This window comes from Ursus americanus, chromosome 17 (assembly GCF_024610735.1).
Source record: "Ursus americanus isolate L20-20 chromosome 17, mUrsAme1.1.p, whole genome shotgun sequence".
Taxonomy (NCBI): Eukaryota; Metazoa; Chordata; class Mammalia; order Carnivora; family Ursidae; genus Ursus; species Ursus americanus.
The window spans coordinates 45691351-45713165 of record NC_142143.1 but is presented as its reverse complement, the minus strand read 5'-3'; the positions used below and the strand labels follow the sequence as shown (position 1 = coordinate 45713165).

At 37.2% G+C, this 21815-nt stretch overlaps 1 protein-coding gene across 2 annotated transcripts; it reads left to right on the top strand.

The window, feature by feature from the left end:
• Positions 1-1340: 1340 nt before the first annotated feature.
• Positions 1341-19695, top strand: YEATS4 (YEATS domain containing 4). Of its 2 annotated transcripts, XM_045789613.2 has the most exons (7): positions 1342-1615; positions 4168-4287; positions 6808-6874; positions 6988-7082; positions 11633-11725; positions 11815-11902; positions 19039-19695. In XM_045789613.2, the coding sequence occupies exons 1-7, from the start codon at positions 1565-1567 to the stop codon at positions 19206-19208; spliced, it is 684 nt and encodes a 227-aa protein (XP_045645569.1). In that variant the 5' UTR covers positions 1342-1564; the 3' UTR covers positions 19209-19695. The 2 variants fall into 2 exon arrangements, with proteins under 2 accessions (XP_045645571.1, XP_045645569.1); XM_045789615.2 differs by lacking the exons at positions 6808-6874; positions 6988-7082 and having other exon boundaries at positions 1341-1615.
• Positions 19696-21815: the final 2120 nt, after the last annotated feature.

Genomic DNA, 21815 nt, shown 5'->3' with positions numbered 1-21815 from the left:
CCCATAGAGGGGTTTGATCCAAGGACCCTGAGATCATGACCTGGGCTGAAATCAAGAGTTGGAGGCTTAAAAGACTGAGCCACCCAGGCACCCTTATACCACATCTTCTTTATCCATTTATCCAGTTGATGGACATTTGGGCTCTTTCCATAATTTGGCTATTATTGATAACACTGCTATACACATCATGGTGCATGTATCCCTTCAAAACCATATTTTTGTATCCTTTGGGTAATACCCAGTAGTGCAATTGCTAGATCTAGGGTAGTTCTATTTTTAACTTTTAGAGGAACCTCCATACTGTTTTTGTTTTTTGTTTGTAAAGATTTATTTATTTTAGAGGGGGAAGGAGAAGGAGAGAGAGAGAATCTCTGTCAGACTCCCAGCTGAGCATGGAGCCCAAAACAGGGCTGGATCCCACAACCCTGAGATCATGACCCGAGCCAAAACCAAGAGTCGGATGCTTAACTGACTGAGCCACCCAGGCTTCCTCTCCATACTGTTTTTAATGAGAAAGATTTAAACTTAACTCTTACTATGGGAAAAAGCCAAAGTAGAGGAAAAGCTAAAGATACACAGTGGAGTGGGTATGATTGATGGGGCAAAATCCTTGAAGAAGCAAAGAAGACTGAAGAACTGCTTTTAAACTGAAAGATTTTCTCTTAAACAGAAGAAAAGGGATGGAAGGTACTAGGCAAACCAAAGCTTGTGTTTAGGTCTGCGGGCATGGAGGTTTGTTTTCTCTATGAATTACATGCACAGTCACCCGATATGAGTGAAAGGGTTGATATCCGAGTTGGAGGTTTGAGACTGGGGAAAGTTTAACTAGTGGAGAAAAAGGAGCGAGAACTTCTGGTTAGCATCTATGACTTCAATTGATTTGACTTAATTCTGTGCTGCGAATCTGCGCAGTTATCGGTGCCACTGAACTGGCAATAGAGGGAAGGTTTGCGTCAAGTTATGGACTTTGGACTACAAACTCTGAATGGAAAAGATAGCAAGGAAAGAAAGAAGGGGGTAAATAAGAAATTAGCCGTTCAAGCCCGGAGGTCTAGATGAAAACAAGGAAAAGCTGTGGGCAGGCGAGTAGATTTGATGAATTTGATTTCAAAATCGTAATTCTTTAACGATGAAAAGGTATTGGCTCCAAAAGCCAACTTCTCGGTTATTCCGTACCCAAGTGATGGGGAGGGGGAGGTCGTCAAGATAACTGGACCACCCCGACTCCAGCAGCTTCCCGCCACCTAGACCCGCCCCGCCGTAGGGCCCCGGCCCGGCGCCTGCGCACTCTGCGCGCCAGCTCCTCGCGCCTGCGCACGGCGCCGCCACCGCTCCTCCTTCCGTTGGGCTCCCCACCGCGCGGGACTAAACGCGCTTCCGGGACGCCGCCCGCTCCGAGGAGTTGGTTGTTCCTCAGCGCCGCGAGCCGCGGAGACTCGCCCTTGCTTAGCCCGAAACCATCCACCTGGGCCCGCGCGGGAGGAGCGGGGCCTCTGAGGGGAGCGGCGACCCCGCCGGCCCCGGTCTCTTTCCCTGGCGGCGGCGGCTTCTTCCGTAGGACAATATGTTCAAGAGAATGGCCGAATTTGGGCCTGACTCCGGCGGGAGAGTGAAGGTCAGTGCCCAGCACGCGCCTCCCCTCCGGGAGTGGCTCTCACGTCCTGGCTCCTCCCCGCGCAGCGTGGGGAGGGCGCGGTTGTTTTCCTTTTCGCGCCCTCTGAGCTCGGGTTTGAACAGTGGTTTCTAGAGGGAGAGCGAGTCAAAGCCGCTGCGGGAAAATCAGTGTTTCTTTTGGCGACGATTTGACCGCCTCTCCACCCCCTACCCTCCCCGCCAAAAAACAACCGGTGGTGGCCTGGGGGAGAGCTGCACGTTGTTGCCGAGGAAAATAGCTACTTTGAGGGCTTGGTACTCATCTTCTGCCAGCCCAGGTCACCGGTAAATTGGGGGTGCCCTCCACATGATTGTGAGGATAATAAGAGCTTCAGATACTCAAGTCCGCCTTTACCTTGCCAAGCACAGTAGCCAACTATTCAGTCCCTATAGCAGCCTCACAAAAGCTTATCCACCCAGCATGTGCAAGTGCGAGAACTGAAGAAGGGCGGGGGGGGGTGGGGAAAGAAAAGTTCAGAAAACTTGCGCGAGTTCTTGATGTTCACAAAGCCCCAGAGCTTCGGCCAAGATATTAATCAAGGCATGCAGAGAACATAACACTGGCCCGCACATAATTCAATAAATACTAGTTTTGTTTTTAAAGTTGTTAGCGTAGGGCCTAACGTAATGTTTGACACCAACCTATTTCCCTCTCATTTTCATACATCCCCTGGTACGTTAGTGTTTAAGGCAGGGCTATCTGGTTCTGGATAAAACACCCATTTTTACCCCTTCTGATTTTAGATATATTGTAGAAAGAAAATTTTTCTTCAAAAAGAAATCACACGCGGGGCGCCCGGTGGCTCAGATGGTTAAGTGGCTGCTTTCCGCTGGGGTCATGATCCCAGGGTCCTGGAATCAAGCCCTACATCGGACTCCCTGCTGAGCAGGGAGCCTCCTCCTTCTCCCACTGCAGCTCCCCCTGCTTGTGCTTGCTCTCTCTGTCAAATAAATAAGTAAAATCTTAAAGAAGTCACGCACGTTTGCACCAATCTACTCTAGCTTTTCATCGAGTCCTTATCTGTGTCATACTGTTTTTACATAATTTTGACTATACGTGTGTACAACTATTATGCACAGTTCTTTAATACCACGTGCAAAGTAGGAGTTCTTGTAAAATTTCAGAAACTACCAAGATTTAATGGAAAGATGTTAGGTAAAATTCATAGTATCAGAAACTTCATCATAAGTATACATTTTACCCAAGCTTTGGGCAAGACTTTGGACTGATAGGAAAGTACTACCAAAGTGTTAAAATATTAGGTTTTGGAGAAGAACTTAAAACTTCTCTACTTGTAATCATGTAAGGTTCAAAAAGTTTTAAGTCCAAAGTGATTTGAGGAGATTAGGCTTGTAGTTCTCAAATGCTTTTCCACCAAAAATGCCTGTGAGTTAGTCATGTAAAGCTTTAAAAATTAAGGATTTATTTCTCATTTTTGATGATTGTTAGGTGGTTTTGTAGGCATCTTTTTCCAATTCAGATAAATTTCCTTCAGCTAGAAAGTCTATTGACTGATGAACCCCCTTTGCATCACTGAGGAAATCTGCAATTTCTAGCACCACAGTAATAGCTGCAGGATGTATTAGCCATTCGCCAGGCCAATGCTCCTTACGCTTATTTATTCAGGCCTTGAACCTGATGCCCCATCTATATCGTTGCCACAAGTGTCAAATAGCCTTTATTGTGATTATTTAAATTCTCATACAAACTGCTTGCCTTCTTTTGAACTAACTAGAGGCTAATGGGGATTGGATTTGATTTTCCAGCCAAAATGAAAAGTTTTTCACTTTATTCACTGCTTTTCCTTGCTGCTTAATTGTTGAGTTCATTGGCGCAGCACCTTTAATATGTGGTATATCTTGCTCTTTGACCTTCAGATACATTCCTGCTGTTGAACAATTAGTCTCAAATTTCATGTGCAACATTCAGTTTTCTCCTCACTTGAACTTTTTGTCTCCTTTTCATGATAATCTGGCAACAGTCACCACCTCTATGCATACAAGATGTGATGAGAAACATGTACTTACATCTCAGAACTTAATAATAAATTGAAAAATGTTTGCCCTAATTCTACCTAAAAGCCTCTCCCAGACTGCCTTTAGTATTTGTACTGTGCTTTGGAAAACACTGCTGTAAGCTGATAAATCAGGACATTATTACCATCAGGTGATGGCAGTCAAAATTGGCAGTCTTGATTCCCGAGGCTCACTTTAAAGTTTGTAAATAAAGAGCCTTTTGCCTTTCTTCAAAAAAAAAAAAAACCTCTCAAAGTATTTTACATGATTTAAATAGACATTTTCAAAGTGAGAACATTGTAATTAATCTGGATTTTTAGTTACTTGTGTTAATATGAAGATAATTGATACTGATTTGTTGAGAGAAATCCATGTTATAAGCAATCTCTAGGTGTTTAGATTGCCTGCCGTTCCTTAAAACAAGTTTTCAGAGCTGTTGTTCTGTATATTTGGGTAATGACGCAATATTAATTGGTGTTGAAATTCTTTTTCTTTTAGGGGGTTACTATTGTTAAACCAATAGTTTACGGTAATGTTGCTCGTTATTTTGGAAAGAAAAGAGAAGAGGATGGGCACACCCATCAGTGGACAGTGTATGTAAAACCATATAGAAATGAGGTAGGCACTTGTTTCTCCTATAACTTTTTTGAAGCCACAGTTTGTTTTCGATTGAAGATAAATTGTAGTATTATAGTAACTTTCTGATTATAGAATTGGCCCATTGTAGAAATGTTACCCCCCAAAAGTTGAAAGAATAAAGTGAGAGTTGTCATCACGTAACTGTTAGTAGAAATCAGTTTTCCAGTAATGTTTTCTAACTAAAGTTATGATAACAAGAACGATGCTATAAACAGCACATCTGCCAATCATTATGTCTTAAGTTAGCCTCGTATTTAATCAGGTGTTTCAGGAAGAGTAGTTCATACTTTCTAGGAACAATTTGGTAATACCATCAGAGAAGATGAAAGACAAAAAACTCCTCTGTAATCTGGCTGCTGGTAATTTTGTTTTGCTGCTGAATCTTTAATGCCTGGAATACAGTCAATATATAGTAGGTGTTCAGCAGATATTCCTTGAATGAAATTTGTCGATTTAAAACCGTTTAAAGTTCACATAAAAACTTATATGTGAATGTTTGTAGCACCATTATTCATAATAGCCAAAAAAATGGAAACAACCCAAGTATCTTTCAGCTGATGAATGGATAAGTAAAATGTGGTATATCCATACAATAGAACATTATTAGGCAGTAAAAAGAAATAAAGGACTGATACATGCTACTACCACATGGAATAAATTTAGAAATGTTATGGTAAGTGAAAGAAGCCAAACCAAAAGCCACATATTGGATAATTCCATTGGATGATTCCATTTTTATAAAATGTCCAGAATAGGCAAATCCATAGACACAGAAAATAGATTAGTCGTTGCCAGTGGATGGGTGGAAGAGGGATTTAGGAGTGTGTGGCTAATGGGTATGGAGTTTGTGTGTGATAAAAATATTCTAAAATTGATTGTGGGGATGGTTGTACAACTCTGAAAGTACTAAAGACCATTGAATAGTTACTATAAATGGGTGAACTGTGTGGTGTGTGAATATCTTGATAAAACTGTTACTTAGGAAAAACCAAAACAAAACAAAAAATCTTCAATGACTACCTATTGCTCTCAGGATAAAGTTAAAACTGTCATGTTTTAGGGGCGCCTAGGTGGCTCAGTCAGTAGAGCTTGCAACTCTTGATCTGGGGTTCTGGGTTTGAGCCCCACGTTAGGTATAGAAAATACTTAAAAATAAAATATTTTAAAAAACCAAAAAACAGTTTTAGAAGGCCTGCCATGGTCTTTCCCAGTTCTGTCTCTGCAGCCTTATCCCTTGCTGTGTTTGCCTCATCATTTCCTACCTTCCATCAATACTAGATTACTCTGTTTCCCAAAGGGACACTCTTAAATGTCTTCATTCCTTCCTTCCTACCTACTCCATTTTTATTGTTCCCTTAGGTCTTAGTTTAAGTGTATTTTCTTTGAACTACTCTCTCAATTTCCAAAGATTAAATTAGGTGCCATTCCTACGAATTTGTACCTACTGCCCTCCTAACACAGATTACATTGAAATGCTGATTTTCTTGTCTACTCCCTACCATGAAGACAAGAGTCTATTATTTACCATTGTAGCATCTGGTACCCGGTATTGGTCATTTGTAGGAAAAAAATGAATGAAAGTATTCCCAAAGAGTCTTAAATATGCTTATGAAAAGCTGCCTCAGAAAATGTTGACAATACAATGTTAAGTGATGAATGCAGATGCTCGTACATCATTATGACCCCAATTTAAAAAAATGTCGATAATCACATAGAAAAATTACCTGAAAGCAAATAAAAAGATTAAGAACACTATTGTAGAGTGTGACTGATTCGGTTTTGCATTTTCCTATTTTTCTACAATGAATTTTTTTTGAAAAAGCCACTTTCCCTAGGAGAATCCCTTTTATGTGCCAGAACTCATGAATATGCTCCTGTGGTTCAAAGTAAGATTAGGAAAAGGAGTTGTTTTATATCTGATGGTTTTAAGTTGCTTATTTTAGTTGACCTTAGCTTTATATAATATAATTTTGTTCTTTAAAGTTGTGTAGTTCTTAGATGTGCTTTAGTTTATATGCTTATTTCTATAAAATATATTGGAAATGTACTATTATTTTTATAGAAAATCAAAATCGATTTAGAGCATCGTCTGTGGAGATATGTAAAAATAGGATTTGCAAAACAAGTGAATTAGGAACATGTATATTCCTGTATGTTATGAGTTATGAAAGAATTCAGTTCAGGCCTCCTTTGTTTTAAACCAAACCTAGGTATAATTCACGTTTTTTAGAAAATTATAGATTCCAGTAGGATTAAGGAGTTATACTTGTCAGGATAAGCACCGGGTGATGTGTGGAATTGTTGAATAACTATATTGTACACCTGAAACTAATCTAATACTGTATGTTACCTATACTGGAATTAAAAGAAAAGAAAAAATTAGATTCCATAAAATTTGAGGCAAAGTATATTTTATAAAATTAGGTACGATGCTCAGTGTATTTTCCTCGTAGTTTTTATATGTAGGTGGCAGAACTTATTAATTCCCCTGTATTTTAGGATATGTCCGCATATGTGAAGAAAATCCAATTTAAATTACATGAAAGCTATGGCAATCCTTTAAGAGGTACAGTACAGTTTTTTGATTCATAATATAAAATTTATTTAACAAATTTAAAAGGTGTAGGAGACTGTATCAGTAATTTATAATTTATAATTGTTTTATTTTTTTCTCTTCAGTTGTTACTAAGCCTCCATATGAAATTACTGAAACAGGATGGGGTGAATTTGAAATAATCATCAAAATATTTTTCATTGATCCTAATGAGAGACCTGTGAGTAATGATAATCTTTGCAAACATTGAATAGATTTTTGTATTGTGAAAACGTAACATACGTAATAGTTTGTTATATGTTGACGTTTTTATTCAGATACATTTTATGTAAGCTTATGGCATGGTGTATCTTGCCATGAATTAAGGTTTTTCATTTTTATGGGAAGTGCCTTTCAAAACTTATTTTTCAAGTATAGAAAGAAGGGATATAATGTGAATATTTCTCAGAAAGAAACCATGGAATCATGTGATTACTACAGCAAAGAAGTTTAAAATTCGTTAATATTATTTGGTTATTAGTAATAAACGGGGTGAGTCCATCTGCTGTCTAGAATGAGAGTATCTGCTTTTTATAGTTAACAGCCCTAGCAACAGTCTTTTTGCTTTTTCAAATTGCTGCCAGTACTAGCAGCTTTATTTTATTCATGAATTTTTATTTATAACCACTGATTTTTTCATCTTTTGTTCTCTTCTTATCAGATTGTTGCTTGATAATGTAAAAACTTTCACTTTGATCCCTCAGCAGTTTTGTGAGGTATATGATATTGTCATTTTAGAGGTGAGGATACTAAGGTTCAGAGATCAAGTCCTATGGTCAAAAACACAGTTAACTGTGGCAGAGCTAGTTTTTGAACCCAGGTTATTTGCATTCAGGCCTCACATTCTTTCCGTGACCCTTTCTTTTGACTAAAACTACTCAGCTTGTTTTGTTTGTAAATCCATAGGGTCACGACTCAGTTATGGCTCTCTCATTCCACATGTGTGTCGTTGGTGTTTGACTCCAGTATCAGGTCATCACCATTAATTTTCATCTTGATAGATTCAGTGCATTCCTTTAGCACCAAACATTTACACTTTAATAATCAGATTACATTTTTAAAATTGTATGTGCTTCTAAAGGAGCTATGACCTGGGTCTGTAGTTCAGAAAATTAGTTCCTGGGGCTCCTGGGTGGCGCAGTCGTTAAGCGTCTGCCTTTGGCTCAGGGCGTGATCCCGGCGTTCCGGGATCGAGTCCCACATCAGGCTCCTCTGCTGGGAGCCTGCTTCTTCCTCTCCCATTCCCCCTGCTTGTGTTCCCTCTCTCGCTGGCTGTCTGTCTCTGTCAAATAAATAACTAAAATCTATTTAAAAAAAAAAAAAAGAAAAAAAGAAAATTAGTTCCTAGTGGACTGCACCAGAGATAACTGAGTTATTTTTTAAAAATTCAAACTCCAAGGCCCCATCCCCTGGAGAGTCTGATTTAGTAGGTTTGGAGAGGGGCCAGCACCCTTCAAAATCACCCAGGTGATTTTGGTGTGCAGTAAGATTTAGGACCCATAGGTGTAGGCCATACTCGTCTATGTAGGAATTCCTTTAGGCAGTCTTTCAAATAACAGTCTTGTTTGGGCTTGCTGTATCCAGTAGAGAGACTATTGACTTCTGTCATTAAGTGAAACATCCTCTTAAGATCTGGGGTAGTTCTAGTGGTAAGAAAGCTCTAGTTCATGTTAAGCTTCCTTGAACTTTTTACTGATGACTATTCATTCGTTCATTTTCTTTTCTCCTGAAAAACATCTATAGCTCATTTCAGTGTTTTCCATGTGATAAGGTTTTCAGATGTCCTATCATTCTTTTGTCCTTCTAGAACACTCTCAACAGACATTATGTTCTATCTGGCAAGAAATTATTAAATATCCGTTATTTCCCAAGATATTGTTCAAGGGGTGGGATACAAAGATGAGCTACTGCTCCTGTCTTCAATGAAAATAGTCTGTTAGGGAGAATAGAACACAGAAATACAGCAGATGTTGAGAGAGAAGGAAGAGAAATCAGTAATGCTACTAGGGCAGAAACTCTTTTTAACTTTGTAAGATTACTTTGAATTCATTTTTACTTTGAGAATATGTTGCCTTACTATCTCTTTTTCATCTGTCCTATACACCGCTCCCAATTGGAAAATACATCTCTGAAAGAAATCATTATATCATATAACATTGTTATGAGACAACTCTCAAAGTCCACTCTTGAAAAGAATGGTTATTGTACTTCTGCAGTGATTAATTTATTGAATAGGTTCCATATAGATCTACAAAGGTCTGAATTTTATTACCCAAAAACTGTTGTTGTATTCTTTTAGTATAATGAAACCATTATCCATTTTTAATTATTGGCACTTTAAGTCATGAAGTTTTATTTAAGATACAAAAGAAAGATACCGGTAATGTGTGTTTTATTCCTGTTACCTGGTTATAGATTAAAAATATATAGATCAAACCATTATAGATTATAGATCAAACCATTATAAAAGGAATGATTGTTCCTAAAAGTAAAATGCTAAAATTGGGCTTTTATTACTAGGAATATCTTCGTGGCTAGTTTAGGCATTTTCATTGCTCTAAGAATCTTTAAACACCCCTCAAAATTAGAGACATCTGTCTTGACATTTTTCATTGTCTATATCTACATGAATGCCTCTAAATGAATAATAAATTCAAGGAAGGACAGTTTTATGACGCAGTTTTAAATTGTTCTTAAATTACAAAAGTACTATATGCACGTGGTTTAAAAAAGATATTAAAAATTAAAAAAGTCTCCTCTGTCAGTTTCTTAGGGCTACCATAACAAAGCACCACAAACTGAGTAGCTAAAAACAACAGATATTTATTCTCATGGTTCTGGAGGCAGGGTATTGGCCGTGCTGTCTCCAAAACCTCTAGGGAAGGATCCTTTCTTGCATTTTCTAGTTCCTGGTAACCCCAGGTGTTTCTTGGCTTTAGTGGCATAACTAAAATCTTTGCCTCCATTGTCACCTGGCTCCTCTCCCTCCTTGTGTCTGTGTCTCTTATGAGGACACCAGTCATATTGGGTTAGGGCCTTCCCTAGTAACTCCTGTCTTTATTACATCTGCAAAGACCCTATTTCCACATAAGGTCACATTTACTAGTACTGAGGGTTAGGACTTTGACATATGTTTTTGGGGGACACAATTCAACCCATAACATCATCTTTCTCCCACCTCTGGCCCCTTCCCTAGGAAAACTATAATGATTGTTTTCTGTTTTCTAGAAATTACTCCCATGCATCTCATATATTTAAATCTCTAAATTTGGATTTTTCAGTTTTCAATAGCACCTGTCACCACCTCATGTGATAACAGATGATCCATTTTCTTCATTGTTTCCGGCTTCTTTTTTCATTTCTCTGGAGGAATTTTTTCAGAAAGAATGCCTGAGAAATAAACCTTCAGAGCCATTGCTACTGAAAATATCTTTATTTTTACCGCATACTTGATTTTTTGGGTAAAAACATCTAAATTTCGCAGGGGGATATGCTCTCTCATCTCTGAGTGATGGGAGAAGGAAGGTTAAAAGGCCCAGCCACCACACAGCATTCTTGATTTCCGCGCTTGCCAGCTTTGGGCTTGGAGCCTCCCTGTCTCCACTAGCTCCAACCTCTGATGCTGTTTTCTGCCTTAAGTTTTCATGTTGTGAATTTCTCTGTATGGTTTATCCACTTGTGTAGTCTCACCTCCTTTCTGTCTACTTGAGAAATTTGTCAAATTATCTGCTTTAAATATGGCATATAATGCATGCTCCTTAGAATTTTTTTTTAAAGATTTTATTTATTTGCTAGAGAGAGAGCGCATGCGAGAGAGAGAGAGAGAGAGAGAGAGAGAGAGAAAGAGTACAAGTAGGGGGAGTGGCAGGCAGAGGGAAAAGCAGGTTTCCTTCTGAGCAAGGAGCCCAATACAGGACTTGGTCCCAGGACCCTGGGATCATGACCTGAACCAAAGGCAGACGCTTAACCGACTGAGCCACCCAGGCGTCCCTCCTTAAAATTATTTTAACCAACCTTTTGGAAAATTCTTTGAGGGCTCTGAATTGGTTTCTACAACCAACATCAGCTCTGCTGTTTTATTAGCTAGGTTTTATTTTGCTCAAGTAATCACATATTGTGCTGCAAAGCTTTTCCTTTGATGTCTTATTATACCTGTTTTTATGTATTTTGAGGACATATTGCTTCTACCAAAGTGAATTATCATTAACTTTTGTTTATTCATTATGTTATTTGTGTAATAATATTATAGATCACCAAAGAAAATATCTTGCCTTCACTGAGCATTTTAGTTTTGGTTATTTATTTTGAAAGTGTCAAATCTTTCCTCCCCCTGTAAATTTGTAAACTTTAATCTTCGCAGAATAACTGTCAAAATTAATCTAAGTTTACTTGTGTAAGTAAAAAAGTTCGTATCTTAGTGATTTTCCAGTTTAATTTCTATAGCTGTTATTTTATTTTTCTACATAGTTACTCTGTAGAGATGTTTTCTAACATCTATACCTCCTCTTTTTAAAACATTCATGTTTAGTAGATGTGGATGGATAATAATACCTAATAGAAAAATAAAAGTACAGAATTTGAGTGGTTTGCCACACAGTAACTTGTAGTTGAAATAAGATCCTGAATTTGGCATGTTAACTAATTCTGCTTTCTAATTCAGTTACAGAAATCATGATGTCTCACGATGATGAAAACCATTGCACAGATGTGACATCTATTTTTATTTCACAGGTAACCCTCTATCATTTATTAAAGCTGTTTCAGTCAGACACCAATGCAATGCTGGGGAAAAAGACAGTGGTTTCAGAGTTCTATGATGAAATGGTAAGAAGATTTTATAATGAGAATTTTAAAAGCATTTTAAGTTGTAGAACTTTGAAGTTATTGGGCTTTTTTTCATTCTGTCCCATTAGATATTTCAAGACCCAACAGCAATGATGCAACAATTATTAACAACATCTCGCCAGCTAACATTAGGAGCCTATAAACATGAAACAGAATGTAAGTGCCATGAGTTCATAATTAATCCTGAAAAATAATGTATTCTGTAATGGTGAAAGCATTATGATTAGTGACTATTAAATTTTTTTCTAAGGATATATAAAGGTAAATTTTTTAGGATTTACAAAATATATGTATTACTATAGAACCTCAAAGAAGGATTTTTAAATTGTTCACAAAGTAGCCTCTCACATTCTCTGAAATACTGTCTTTTATTCCCTAATTACATTTAAGCATAGCTTTTCATTAATCTTGCTTAACCTGTCAGTCAACCTGTTTACTAGTCTTTGCTAATAAAATCTGTGAAAAACCTCACAGAACATAATTACAGTTAACCCTTGAACAACGCAGGGGTTAAAGGTGCAGACCACCCTCCTCTGCCCTACCGCCAACAGTCAAAAATCTGTATAACTCTTCAATTACCAAACACTTAATTACTAATAGCCTACTGTTGACTGGAAGCCTTATTGATAAAACAGTCAATTAACACATATATTGTATATTATATATATTTTAGTCTGTATAATAAAGTAAGCTAGAGAAAAAGTGTTAGTCATAAGGAAGAGAAAATACATTTACAGTACCGTAGTATTTACTGGAAAAAAAAAATCCAAGTATAAGTGGACCCACGCAGTTCAAACCCATGTTGTTCAATGGTCAGCTGTATACTTTTGTGTATAGCAGTCCCCTCTTATCCATGATTGCACGTTTCGAGGTTTCAGTTACTTAGGGTCAGTGGTGGTCCAGAAGCAGGTGATCCTCTTTCTGACACATTGTCAGAAGGTTAGTGGTAGCCTAATGCTGTGTCACAGGGCTTGCATCATTCACCACTTCATTTCACCACTTAGGCATTTTATCATCTCATTTCATCACAAGAAGGGTGAGTACAGTACAATCAGATATTTTGAGAGACCACATAATTTTTATAACAGTATATTATAATTATTTTATTAGTTATTGTTAATTTCTTACTGTGCCTAATTTATAAATTAAATGTTATCATGGGTCTATATGTATAGGAAAAAGCATAGTGTATATAGAGTTCAGTATTATCGTGGTTTCAGGCATCTACTGGGGGTCTTGGAATGTATTCCCCATGGATAAGGGGGGACTACTGTACTGTGAACTAGCTTATCTCTTTTTGGTTAACCTATGTCATTTTACATAGTTTCAGATCAATGCTGGGGTGGTGAATACTAGAATGACACAATGATAATTGGTCATGTTATATTTTCCCTCTAAGCTGACATGGCGTCAGAATCCCTTACACATCACACTCCATGCAGCTACTGCCAATCATTTGCAGTTGGCACTCAAGATGATACCTGTTTGCCATCCTTGTGTTAACATTTATGTCACCATTCACTCAGTGGTTCTTGGATCTTCCATTCGTTTGCTTACAGTGTATATTGAGTGCTGGTTATATAACAGGCATTGTTCTAGGTTCTGAAGGTAGAGCTGTGTCCAGACCAGACAAAAATCTCTCTTTCATGAAGCTTACACTCTATTGAGAGAAAGGCAGGTATTAAATAAGGAGAACAGTTAAGTGTAAGTTAGTAATTAGGTGATATGGAGAAAAACAGCAGGGAAGGGAACACCTTTGGTGGGAGGAGATGGTTGGAGTTTTAAATTTTAAATATCCAGTCAGAGAATACGTTTATCAAGCTTATTAAAAGTTCATGAAACTATACTCATAATAAATTCTTGGAGATTTGCTCAAGCACAGTGATCTAGCTGTTAATAATTGCTTCTACAAGGAAAAATTAAAACAATAGTATGCACTTAATGAGAGCTTATTGTGTACTAGATAAGTGCTTTACATTTCTGAATTTACTGAATTATGGATGTGACAACCCTGGGAGGAAGATACTACTATTAGCCCCATTCTGTGGATCAAGGCCCTAGTGTATAGAGAGACTTGATGACTTGTCTCAAATCACCCAGCAGAGCCAGGATTTAACCTGAAACCAAGCTGTTCTGTCTGTTCTATCAATAAGCTGTTTTATCTCTGTGTAAAAGCCTTACATTCTGTGCTTCTAACCAGTAAGTTATATTGGCTGTGCAAAAATAATAATTTCTCTTTGGGTTGATTTACTCTAAATTGAGGCTTAACTGAGAAATTTAAAACAAATTTTTCTTTTATAAGCATTTAATAAATAGGAAGGAGAAAACTGAAACAAGCTAAAAAGTTTTAAAATGTTTTTCCTTATGATCTCATTGCTGATTAGGTCTTCTTCCAAATATATCATGCCCTTTGCAGTCTTATGATTGGTCAGAAAATGAAGTGTAATGACTAAACCAAACAACAAGAATCTATACCTACAGTGAATGCTGTCCTTTTGACAAATAAGTTGGATCAGGTCTTCCTGACTAGTTTTAAAACTACCTGTTAACCATTGTACATGACTCCTTGTTGTTTCCCAAATTTATATGTGCTATTTCCAGGGCCTGTGATGTCTGCTTCATCCATCTAATTCCTTCTCATTCTATAAAACTCCACTCAGATTTTACTGCTGTTAAGAAGCGTCCCTTGATACACACACCCTTTCACGCTGGAATGAATCCAGTCTGCTCTCATTGGTCCCTTTGACACTGTACTGCATTTTTCTTTTTGTCTTATCATCTACCTTACCCCAACATCTCACAAAATGCCTTTCATTCAGTATCTATTTTTTAATTGGTGTGGAGAGAGAGCAAGCAAGGGAATAAAAATTGTTGCTTAGTAAAACAAAGCATTCTAGACAAAGTCTAAAGACAGACAAGCCATGAAAAACTATTGTACTCCTATCACAAATGACTAGTTTCTTTAATATATGAAAGGTTCCTGCACATCAGTAAGAAAGGCCAATAACTAAAAAGCTTCTGCACAGCAAAGGAAAGCAAAACCAAAATGAAAAGGCAACATACTGAATGGGAGAAGACATTTACAAATTATATATCCGATAAAGGGATAATATTCAAAACATATAAAGAACTCCTACAGCTCAGCAAAAAAAGCAAACAATCCAGTTTTAAAATGAGCAAGATCTGGGGCGCCTGGGTGGCACAGCGGTTAAGCGTCTGCCTTCGGCTCAGGGCGTGATCCCGGCGTTGTGGGATCGAGCCCCACATCAGGCTCTTCCACTATGAGCCTGCTTCTTCCTCTCCCACTCCCTCTGCTTGTGTTCCCTCTCTCGCTGGCTGTTCCTATCTCTGTCAAATAAATAAATCTAAAAAAAAATAAAAAAATAAAAAAAAATAAAATGAGCAAGATCTGAATACATATTTTTCCAAAGAAGACGTACAGATGGCCAACACACACATGAAAAGGTGCTCAGTATCACTAATCTTCAGGGAAATGCAACTTAAAATTACAATGAGATATGACCTCACACCTGTTAGAATGGCTATTTTCTAAAGGACAAGAAATGACAAGTGTTGGCAAGGATGTGGAGAAAGGGAACCCTGATGCAGTGATGTAAATTGGTGCAACTGCTATGGAAAACAGCATGGAGGTTTCTCAAAAAATTAAAAACAGATCTACCATATATGATCCAGCAGTTCCACTTCTGGGTATTTATCTGAAGAAAACAGAAACACTAACTTGAATATTGAAAAGATATATATACCTCTACGTTCATTACAGCATTATTTACAATAGCCAAGATACAAAAACAACCTAAGTGTCTGTTGATGAATGAATAAAGAAAATGTGGTATATATACACAATGGAATATTATTCAGCCGTTAAAGAAAAGGAAATCTTGCCATTTGTGACAACATGGATGGACCTTGAGGGCATTATGCTAAGTGAAGTAAGTCAGAGAAAGACAAATGCCAAATGGATCTTACTTACATATGGAATCTTTAAAAAAAAAAAAAAAAAACTGGGGTGCCTGGGTGGCTCAGTCGGTTAAGCGTCTGACTGGGTTTTGGCTCAGGTCATGATCTTATGAGATTGAGCACCACATCGGGTGCTGCACTCAGCAGGGAGTCTGCTTCTCTCCCTCTCCCTCTACTGCTTGCTCACATGTACATACTCTCTCTAAAATCAATAAATCTTAAAAAAAAAAAAAGCTCATAGATACAGAGAACAGATTGGTGGTTGTCAGAGGTGGGGTGGGAGGTTGGGGAAATGGCTGAAAGGGTCAAAAGGCACAAACTTCCAGTTATAAATAAGTCATGGGAATGTAATGTACAGCATGGAGACTATAGTTAGCGATACTGTATTGCATATTTGAAAGTCGCTAAGAGATTTAACAGTCCTCATCACAGGAGAAAAAAAATTTGTAACTGTAGTGACAGATATTAGACTTACGTGATGATCATTTTGCAGTTTATACAAATGTAGAATTGTTATGTTGTACACCTGAAACTAATATGTCACTTATACTTCAATTTTTTTAAAAGGCCAATAATGTGATAGAAAAATAGCAAAGGTGGGCACCTGGGTGGCTCAATCGGTTAAGCATCTGCCTTCGGCTCAGGTCATGATCTCAGGAGTCCTGGGATCAAGCCCCACATCTGGCTCTCTGCTCAGTGATTGGTCAGCTTCTCCCTCTCCCTCTGCCCCTGCTCGTGTGCTCTCTCTCTCTCACTCGCTCAATCTTTTGCTCATTATCTCAAATAAGTAAATAAAATCTTTTTTAAAAAGTTGGCAAAGGAAAGACAGACAATCCATAAAAAGGAAGGGAGAAATGTCTCTCCTAAACATAAAAAGATTGGTCAGCCTCAGTAGTAAAAAGAGAAAGACAAATTAAATTTACCCTGGAATACCATTTTTAACCGTTGGGGTAACTGAGATCAAGAAGTTGATACAGTAGGCAAACACATACAACGCTAGTAGGATTGTAAAGTAATAGAACCTTTAAGAGTTACCCAGCATTCCTTCAAAGTTACAAGTACATATATCCCAACAATTGTACTTACAGGAATTTATCCTACAAGTGTACTGATTATCCCATAAATATACTGAAATAATTTCTCACACCATACACATTATAACGTTGTTTATAAAAGAAAAAATGGAAATACTCAATGTATATCAAAGGGGACAGATTAATGAGTTATGTATGTCTATTGGGTGAAGTCATCTGCAGCCATTAAAAGAATGAGACAGCTATAGGATACAGAATGGGCTTTCAGACGTAATATTAAGTGAAGCAGCAAGATGTAGACCATATGTAGATAGTATGATACCACTTGTTTTGGGGGTGTGAAGAAATCACACTTAGATGTGTGCTCGTCTGTGAACAAAATATTTCTGGAAAGATACCAAAGAAACCTAAAACTGATTATCTCCAGGAAGAAACACTGGTTGGTTGAGGACCAGAGGTGGAAGGAGACATTTTTTCATTATCTACATTTTTCAGCCTTTTAGTTTTGTATCATATGTAGGTACTCCTGTTTTCAAAAACAATTTTCTTTTTTTTTTTTTTTTTTTTTAAGATTTTATTTATTTATTTGACAGAGATAGAGACAGCCAGAGAGAGAGGGAACACAAGCAGGGGGAGTGGGAGAGGAAGAAGCAGGCTCACAGCGGAGGAGCCTGATGTGGGGCTCGATCCCATAACGCCAGGATCACGCCCGGAGCCGAAGGCAGACGCCTAACTGCTGTGCCACCCAGGCGCCCCTCAAAAACAATTTTCATTAAAAGTGGTGAAAGAAATTACAAAGAAAATTAAGGATTGTTTTGGCAATATAAAATTTTACCTGTATTATAAAATGTATCATAAAAAGAAAGCCACCAGCCATAAACAAAATAAATATTATTGCATGTTTTCATGTGCTAGATGCTTTACATTGATTACTTAATCCTCAGATATTCTCTAAGAAATACAGTTTTAACTGTACCAAATAGAAACCACATTGAGGGAGACTTAGGGGATATCAGCATTTAGCTAATAAGGGGCCAAGATTGTATTTGGACTGAAGTCTTTCTGATTTCAAAGGGTTTTACCCCCACCACCAAACCATGCTGCTTCCAAATAGTGATTACCTTATCAAAAGTACAGCTGTGCTTTAATAGTCATCAGCAGCAGTTACCTGAAATGACCACAAGATGGAAATGGTGGACGAAAGTAGGCATTTTTCTTTTGTAAAACATATGTAATGTTATAATATAAATGTAAAACATTATCCAAGTGGGGTATTTAAATAGGTGTGTTCTATTTTGCAGTAACGATATTTTCTTTAGTAATTTGTTATATAACCAGCTAAAATGTTTTAAATATCATTTAATGTTCCTCTGTCATAATGGTAATTAGGATGGCTTTTTGTATTTGACAGTATTCTAGATACTTCATGTACATTAATTCATTTAAAATTTTTGAATGAAGTTTTACATATGAACTAAAAATAAAAGTTTACAGATCTGCTTACTAAGATGTTAGGTCCTCTTTACTAGCTGGTCATTAATACCAGTAGGTGTCATTCCACAAACACCAAGAAAATAGAAAAGCTCAACTAATAGCACATTATCTGCCAGAACTTCTCTAAAACCATTAAGACTAGTTTGGGGGAAAGAACTAGGTTGCAAAATATATTAAAGGAGACAATTAAAACTAGAAGTTAAAAAAATTAAAAAATTTTTTCAAGTAATATGAGGTGTTACAGTCTCATACATCATTATAATGAGAAATGAACACAGAAATAATAAATAACTTAGGGTGGCACAGCTAGTAAATGGTACAGCTGGAATTTAGACCTAGGTGGTTAGTGCTATCTTTTTTAAAAAGATAGGGGTTTGTTTTACCAGTGTGAATTTGTTTATGTAAGTTTTACCTGTACATACATATGTTTAAGAACACTGTATTTAGTTAGCTCTTCTTTTTAGCTGGGTGTCTCTTGGATTGTATGCCACCTTATTTCCAGATTAATATGTGTGTGGAGAGAAAAACAAGGACATTATGTGTAAACATCTTAACTGTGAAATAAAATGTGGGTGGCCAGAATTTCATTCTTAGTTGTAGAAAGCGTCTCAGATTCTCTTGTGAGAGTTTAGACTTTCTCCCAACCTCCCTATGTTTAATGTATCTTAAGTTGTTTATATTTCATCTTGGAAACTGACCTAAGAAAATGCCATATTTATTAGTCTCTGACATACCTTAGGCAGGTGAGAGAAATGAAATAGTTCAATAAAAATATGTTTTCCTTAGTTGCAGAACTTGAAGTGAAAACCAGAGAAAAATTAGAAGCTGCGAAAAAAAAAACAAGCTTTGAAATTGCAGAGCTTAAGGAGAGATTAAAGGCAAGTCGTGAAACTATAAATTGTTTAAAAAATGAAATCAGGAAACTTGAAGAAGATGATCAGACCAAAGATATATAAACAGTTCTAAGAGGACTTGCTAGTAAGCTAGCTGGAAATAAGGTGGACTTTTAAGTGAGAAACGGACCGCAAATGCCCTGGTGTTTCTTAGAGAAACGACACATGTAGGTGTTGACCACAGATTTCCCAGCAATGGGGTCAAAGGATTTGTACTTTTCAAGCAATCTTTAAAGTGAAATATATGTGTGTAATAAGAATGAATGCTGTTTAGGCATTTTATCAACCCATTTTGGGGTAATTCTAATGATGTTAAGCACAATTTTAAAAAAAATTTGCATTGTATGTATAGCTTATCCTTTTGACAGGCATCACAGTTTCATAATAAAGTATAAGTTGTACAAATTTTGTATTTTCCTGGTAGAATTAGATGGTAAATTAACATGTATATTTAATTTTTTAAGTTCTTACCTGTCCCCATCCTCACTCTTTTGTATCTGTTATGCCAACTGCCCAATAAGTACTCAATAAATGTAGTTTACAGATCTTGTGTCTGCCTCTTGATGTGTGTTTTACTCGATGATGAAGTGCCGGTATCTCTCTCCTTACAATTAGTTACATTATATTATGATCACACATCTCTTATTGGCACTCATTGTCGCTTAGACATGGCAAAGATGATATTTTAAGTGTTGTTCTGCCTCACTACCACAGTGTCATTCATTTTCACACAGAAAAATACTTAATCCCTCATACATTTTCCAAAGATACATCAGCTATGTATCAGCTTCACATATGGCCCCTAATTTCTCCACTTTCTCCTTAGCCTCCTGTTCAGAGCCACATAGTGAACCCTGTACTTTTGGACTCATCTAATTGGAACATGTAGTAGTACTTAAGGCCACATGGGCTGATCTGTCTAGGCAGCCTAGGGACAACAATAGGTAGGAAAGTATTTTGGAAAACATGTAACAATATTAGTTAATGGCAACCATGCCTATACCTAATGTAAGGATTCTGTATCCTCTTATTTAACTATCTACTCTAGCATTTGATTCTTTGTATCTGCCCGATAGGTTACTTTGAGTATTTACTTTGTTGCTTTATTTTTTAAGTTGTGGCACTTATAAGCATTACGAGGTTGTGCAAAGATCTCTGTGGCCTTAAAATTTCTGCCAGGGCCTATGGGATTGGAAATGGCACTTCTCATTGTGCTAGGCATCATTCATCTTTCCCCTACCTCCTATCCAATGCCCACAGTATAGGGTGGGCTTGGGGATTGACCAGGAAAACTAATGGGGGAAAAAGTCCCTTTCTACTTAAGGGATCCAGACATGGGAGATTATCCCTCCATTATTCTAGTCAGATTAGCCCCCAAGAATGTGTTGGTTCATGGAAGTAGATCTGACTTTAGGCGTAGAAGAGTACAAGAGTCCAAAATAGGTCATTATGGCTCAATCTTGTGCTCCATCAGTTCTCACTTTTGTTTTGACTTTAAGTACGATCTCTCCAGAGTATGCAGAGAGCTCTTATCACTCAAGACCACCCAATTTAAAAATGGACAAAGGATTGAATGGACATTTCTTGAAGGAAATGCAAATAGCCACCAAGCACGTGAGGAGATGCTTAATACCATTCATAATTAGAAAAATGCAAATCAGAACCACTGTGATACCACTTTTATACCAACCAAGCGTCTATAATTGTAAACAAAACAAGACAGAAAAGTTGGTGAGGATGTGGAGAAATCGGAACTCTTCATATATTGCTGATAGGAATGTAAAAAAGTGTAGCCACTTAGGAAAATAGTTTGGCAATTCCTCAAAAAGTTAAGCTTGGTTATGCTTATGATCCAGTAATTCTCTGAGGTGTGTACCCAAGAGAAATGAAAACATGTTCATGTAGAAATGTGTATGTGAATGTTCATGGCAGAATTGTGCATAATGGCCAAAAAAGGAAACAACCCAAATATCCATCAACTGATGAATGAATAAATGAAATGTATGTCCACACGATGGAATATTATTCAGCCAAAAGGAAATAAGTACTGATTCTGCTGCATCATGAGTGAACCTTAAAAACATATGCCAAGTGAAAGAAGTCAGACACAAAAGCCACATACTATATGATTCCATTTGTATGAAATTGCCAGAATGCTCAGATCTGTAAAAACAGAAGGTTGATTAGTTGTTGCCAGGGGATGGGGAGAAGGGGATTTCTATTTGGGGTGATAAAATGTTCTGGAATTAGTGGTGGTGATTGCACACTCTTGTGAATATATAAAAACACTGAATTGTACATTCTAAAAATGGTTTAAATGAACACTATAAGTTTGATCTCAAAATATTTTAAACATTTAAGTGGCAAATTTTGTCTAGATTATACAAACTTTAAAAATATTCTACAAGCTCTTGATTTCTATTTCCTCATTCTTCTCCAAGTGAAAGAGAGTATTTACCAAGGATTAATTCGAGCTAAAGACTAAAAACAAACACAGCTAATGAGGCAGCTCACTTTTTAAAAGAAGATGAAAGCGTAAGTTTCAGTTTTCTAAACAGTGTGGTAGATAGTGTTACTATCCAAATTTTATATATAGGAGACAAAGGGACTATAGCTAGATGTTAAGTCAACCAACAATGTGACTCAGATATTAATAGGCCTTTCTGCCTC